Source organism: Magnolia sinica, chromosome 3, assembly GCF_029962835.1.
Source record: "Magnolia sinica isolate HGM2019 chromosome 3, MsV1, whole genome shotgun sequence".
Classification (NCBI taxonomy): domain Eukaryota; kingdom Viridiplantae; phylum Streptophyta; class Magnoliopsida; order Magnoliales; family Magnoliaceae; genus Magnolia; species Magnolia sinica.
The window spans coordinates 19,528,212-19,534,271 of record NC_080575.1 but is presented as its reverse complement, the minus strand read 5'-3'; the positions used below and the strand labels follow the sequence as shown (position 1 = coordinate 19,534,271).

Below are 6,060 nucleotides of genomic sequence, written 5' to 3'. Positions count from 1 at the left end.
TGGTATAAGGTATGTGCTGATATTTTTATCATGTTTCGAGGGAAGCTAATGTGGTCACTGACACACCAACAAAGGAATGCACGTTACCTTTATTCACGGTCATTTCCCTTCACTTCACGGTCATTTCCATGCATTTCACGGTCAATTCCAGTGATTCCGTTTCATTTCACGATCATTTTTTTCTAAACAAACAAACTAAAGTATAGGACTACTCCATTACAAGTCATCCAGTGGGACCCACTTGAGGTATGTATTCTATCCAGGCCGTCCGACAATGGGGCGTGGCATGCTAAGGGCCTCAGCTTCCACCTCCAAGATCCTATCGAACATTTGGTTGTCTGGGCTCGGCTGCATCCACTTCTCTTCTGAGAGGAGACTTGAGTAGTAGGTGATGACGTCATCACAGATGCAGGCTTTATCTATCCATCTTATTAATGGAGAATTGGTAATACATTAAAACAGAGATAGCAAAGCTAGAAAACCAAGAAAAAACAATGAAATTATTTGGGAACAAAAAAGAAAAAGAAAATCATAGATGCTGAGTCTATTGACATGGTTAACTTGCTTATTTCAAGTCCTTGTTACACGGTGCCATGATTTTGTGCTTTACACTTTTTGTTCAGATTGAGACGGAGAAACTCCTAGCGCAGTTGGTAGAGAATGAGATGAACAAGAGATTGGTAAACTTCAATGCTATAGGTTCATTATCTTTATCCTTAATATTCTGGTAGACTGACATATTAGTGGATCTGTTCAGAAAGAAGGTACTTACAAAGGAAAGAAATTCAATGCTATCTGCCACTTCTTTGGCTATCAGGCCCGGGGTTCTTTACCATCGAAGTTTGACTGTGACTATGCCTATGTATGTTCTAAACAACAGCAGCTTTCTTTCCTTTTCCAGTTATGTTGATGATCTGTGCATGATTAAGAATCAAATCTGTGCAGGTTCTTGGGCACATCTGCTATCACATTCTAGCTGCTGGTTTGAATGGATACATGGCAACTGTGACCAACCTGAAAAATCTCGTGAACAAGTGGCGATGTGATGCTGCTCCAATTACAGTATGTTCTCTGTTCTATTTAATTAGATCAAAATGCTCGTTAGTTCTGATTTCTACAAGGAAATGTCAGAGATTGTTCCCAGCAGCAAAAATGGAGAAATTGGAAGTTTCATACAAAAATGAAATCAGCTTACCTTTTACCTCAACAGGAAAAAAGGGATCTTCAGTGCTGCCTTCTAATTCTTCGTGGTGTTTTCTCATAAAAAGAAAATTTCTTTTTTAATTTACAAGTATTGTTTTCTCATAAAGACAAACTCTCTCTCTCTCTCTCTCTAATTTATGAACTTGTTCTGATTACTGAAGTATTAACTGTAGCATTTGTGGATTTTCTTATCCTTGATATCATTCATAATGGAGAAGCATAACATGGCGTTTTCTATGGATCTTAGGCAATGATGACTGTAAAGCGATGGTCGCGGGGTCCTAAGGCCATCTCGATAGGCAAACCTGCTGTTCACCCTGCTACTATTGACTTGAAAGGCAAAGCATATGAGTATGTCCCCAAGTCTCTATTGCTCTGACTTACTGGAGTTTTGCTTGTTGAAATCTTCCTCAGAATCTGGATTCTTGTATACTTGAGGGCATGTTTTGGATACAAGGAATCAGAGGGAAACTATGGAAAAAGTAATGATTATCCAATGATTGTTTCTTTGAACATTGTTGAAAAGTGAAATCTTCAGATTTATTAGACAACGATCACCTAGTTTTTGGCACTAGAGAATCCTGATTGTGGATAAGTTTAATGATTACTTTGTGGAATCCACGCATCCAAACAGCCCAACCGTCTTTTCAGTGGAAAAAGTTTTTCTATTACCATATGGATTTTTATCCAAACATGCCCTAAATAGAAATGATTTTGTACAACAGCCTGTGAACTCATTTAAACTTTGTACAATATTTAATTAATTAAAGAAAAATGGCTTCCTTTTGCTATTTTATCTTATTTCTTTTTAATTTTTTGATTTCTAAAAAGGATGTGTTGTGGTGTGCACATAGATATGAGTATCTGTATCGTATCGGCCGTATCATATCCATGTCAACACTAGATGAAATGTGATACATATTGGTCCGATATGAGAAAAGTGACCCGTATTGGCCAATATGGGGCGTATCAATGTTAATACAGGGCCGATACAAGCCGATACACCAATAAAAGCCTAATTTTGAATGTTTTTTTTTTCAAAATTTCACTCGTCTTTTTTTTTTTCCCCATTTAAACCATGGAAGAAACTCATTTTAGGCTAGATCCAAACCTATTTTGGGATCAAAACAAATTATTTTAGTGGGTTTCGACAAAACGAAGCGAAGTGGATCATTATGGGAAAAATCGGAGAGAAGGGTAAACCTTCACTTTCATTTTTATATTTTCATCTTCTTTTTGTTGTATTTCAATGTAATGGGCCCGAGTTCACCAAATCATGCTTGATTTGTGTTTAATTAGGGCCCATTTAGTTGACGTTCAACAAATCAAATTGACATACAACATTCTCATCAAAGAATGGTCCGATACACCATTGAATGCATTGTCAAAACACACACAGTCACAAAAGATAGATTCTTGGATATCTCTTTTTCTTCTTCTTCTTCTCCTTCTTCTTCCTTTTTTTATTTTTTTTATTTTTTATTTTTCCTCTTTTTGCTTAAAAAAATTTCTGACCAATACGGGCAGATACAACCCCGTTATCATTTTTCCGCTGGCCCGATACACCAACTGATACTGACATTCAGAACCATGGGTGTGCATAATGCCATCACCATTTACCCATCGATATATGTGGCATACGTGTAAGCCAATTTAGACCAGTCCAAATCATGACCTCCATTCTGAATGGACTAAAGCTGAAAATCACACTAATTGGATGTCAGACCACTGTGATGTCAGAAAGGCTTCTCATTAGTCAAGGTAGGACTCTTAAGTCCTAACTGCAGTCCATGAGTATTGATGCCTAAGGGAAATGAATGATCATAAAAGATACTGTAGCTTAAGAGCTCTTTCCTCAAATGTTATCTGCAGCAAAGCAACATGTTGTCTTCTTAATGATATTCTAATAGTAAAACACATTGTTTTTGCTCGATTAGTCTTCATTCCTTTCTGACCAATAGAAAGATGTGCAGATCTTAGCTATTGTACATAATCCTTGCTGCCTTGAGCTGATTGGGGTTTTGGTACAGGATGCTGAGACAAAACGCCGCAAACTTTTTGATGGATGACTTCTACCGAAACCCAGGGCCTCTTCAGTTTGATGGCCCAGGCTCAGATGCTAAGCCCCTGACCCTGTGTGTTGAAGATCAGGACTACATGGGACGGATCAAGAAGCTCCAGGAGTACCTTGACAAGGTTCCCTTCCCAACTGTGTTGCTTTTGTTTTATAACTTTTCATTTTTTCATCTCATAGCCCTTCTGAGTGCTGCATCCATATTCATTATAATCTATATGAAAATGGCTGATACCCGATGGTTTCATTGGCCGGCCACACTGATACTCATGGTTGAAGCCAGTACCATCATGTATAATAGTATAAGGATATTTTGATCCGTGTGTGTATGTGTGTGGTGTGTACTTATGGTTGAAGCAGATACCATCATGTATAAGGATATTTTGATCTGCGTGTGCACGTGCGCATGTGTGTTTACTCTGTATGTGCATATGCGCACATTCGCAGCTGATGGTTGCAATAAATATAAGGCTGGCATTGGGCCAGGCAAAATCAATATTTTGAGTAGGCCCAGTCGAATAAAACCCATCTCTGCCAGTTCAGAATCCATGCCCGAGGACCACCCCATTGCCAGGCCTAAATAAATTGTTGGTAGATTAATTTATATTATTTCCATTTCTCATTGACGAGGACACTCCCTCACCCTGTGTTTGTGTGCATAGTGATAAAAATCTTGTTCTTGGCAATTTCTCAGCCTGAAATTTTCTGGGGAGATTTAAAAAAAATGTGAGGTTTTTTTTTTGGGATATTATTGGGAAAATCTCCCGAAAATGATATATATATATATATATATATATCTGTCTGCACGTGTGTGTGTGAAATGTAACTTCCTATGAGGTCAAGCTATGTGGGCTCCACCATGATGTGTATCGAACATCCACACCGTGCATTTGGTGTCTCTTGGTTACAGGATATCCCAAAAATCAGCGATATCCAGAACTCAAGTGGGACACCATCTGAAACAGTGAAATCGTGCCTAAAACATCTAAAAGCACTTGTTGGGACCAGCTGAGTTTTGGATACAGCTGAAACTTGGTGTGACCCCTCATCCAAGTGGGACACATGATGGATGGGTTGGATTTCTAAATCACATCTCAGTGGGCCATGTAAATGATCATGAAGATTTCAATGGGTGGATATCCACTCTCAATTGTTGTCTATGGTGTGGCCCACCTAAGTCATGGATTGCTCTGATTTCTAGGCCCGTGGCCCACCATGGAAGGAGGCATCTGATTAGTGGGGTGGGTGTCTATCACACATCACGTCGGGGACCACAGAGCTCAACCTCATAGTACCTTTTCCACACACACATGGCAAATTCCTTGAGGTTTATACTATTTTGCAATTTGCAAGCTAACATCACGACAAAAAAATGCAATATATTAAAATTTTCTGGTATTTTGAAAATCTTGCAATAGTAGTATTTAGTGTATTTTTTGTGATATTATCATGAGTTTTTCAAAATCTGCTATATTTGTCACTGTTCATGGGTGCAATAAATTACTGGCGAAGTCATTTAAGGCAGCCCTTTTTCTTCTTTACAACTCTCTCCCCACACGCAACAATCTGCCCAATACCCATTTAAGCCATTCTTTTATGGGTTGGGATGAGAACTGGTAGGAATCTGTTCAATACCCGGTGGCCTATATTTAAAATGAAAGACACGCATGTCCAGTATTTTCTTGATTTTATTGCATTCTGTTTTCTTTTCCCATCTTCAATGCGCATTTTTCTTTTCAGGTGAAGTGCATTGTGAAACCAGGTTGTTCACAAGATGTACTGAAAGCGGCCCTTAGTGCCATGGCTTCTGTTACAGACATTCTTATTGTAATGACTTCACCTTCCAGTGTCAGACTCACTTCTAAGTTAAATGAAACTTGCCATCTCCTTAGGAGTCCAAGCAAGAGCAGCAAGCACAAGGCCCTGAACCCTTTCATATTTGTTTTCTTCATATTTTTATTCTCTGTGATATCATTAGGAAATTAGGATGCTTTTTGCATTGATTTTAACACTATCTCCTGCCTGCCGCGCCAAGCATTTTGTAGCCTGCTTTAGGCCTGAAACTTGAATATGATAGTACAATAATCGTGAGTTTTGTTAATGTACTGTTTTTTGGGAATGCGATACAGGCGTTCTATCCTCCTGTAGAAGAAAATTTTGAACTATCTGGGTGGACAAATGCACCTACTGAAATGTATCGAGACTGAATCCAGCACATACGATTTCCATGCACTTCATGGTCATTTCCATGCATTTCACGGTCAATTCACTTCACTTCATGGTCATTTCCACGCATTTCACGGTCATTCCAGTGAGTCCGTGTTGATTCATGGTCATTTCCATGCATTTCACGGTCAATTTGCTTCACTTCAGCCCTAAAATCATATATGATATGTCAAGTAACTAATTTTGGTTTAGAAGGTATTCTTGTTATATGAATAAAGAAAGAAATGAGAAATAAAAAAAGAGAAATTTTTTTTATATGCTTATATATATACACATATTTATATAAAATATGTGTTAGAGAAAAATGTAGGTAGAATAAAATTTTACATGTCAAAACAGGGATACGACTATAGCTACGGTTATAATCCGTAGCCATAGATAACAGTAATTCGGCGATCAATCGCGAATCCCGCGATTCCGCCCCAACTCGCTGTCCCATTCGGGGATCAATCGTAAATCCCGCGATTCCACCGCCAATCTATGGCTATGGATTATAACCGTAGCTATATCTGTATTCCTATGTTAATTTTTAAAAAAAAACATGGAATCAATCCTCT

General features: G+C 38.4%; 1 protein-coding gene across 1 annotated transcript; it reads left to right on the top strand.

The window, feature by feature from the left end:
• The first annotated feature begins 545 nt into the window (after positions 1-545).
• Positions 546-5,396, top strand: LOC131239646 (pyrophosphate--fructose 6-phosphate 1-phosphotransferase subunit alpha-like). The gene is made up of 6 exons (XM_058237445.1): positions 546-680; positions 758-862; positions 946-1,062; positions 1,451-1,554; positions 3,234-3,399; positions 5,018-5,396. Exons 1-6 carry the CDS (start codon positions 594-596, stop codon positions 5,261-5,263), a joined length of 825 nt encoding a protein of 274 aa, XP_058093428.1. The 5' UTR covers positions 546-593; the 3' UTR covers positions 5,264-5,396.
• The last annotated feature ends 664 nt before the right edge of the window (positions 5,397-6,060 follow it).

Bases quoted from the DNA above. Each gene is read 5' to 3' on its own strand.
- LOC131239646 (XM_058237445.1), top strand. From the start codon at position 594: ATGATTTTGTGCTTTACACTTTTTGTTCAGATTGAGACGGAGAAACTC. The intron at 681-757 runs GTAAACTTCAAT...GGATCTGTTCAG, and splicing joins ATGAGATGAACAAGAGATTG to AAAGAAGGTACTTACAAAGG. The intron at 863-945 runs GTATGTTCTAAA...AAATCTGTGCAG, and splicing joins TTGACTGTGACTATGCCTAT to GTTCTTGGGCACATCTGCTA.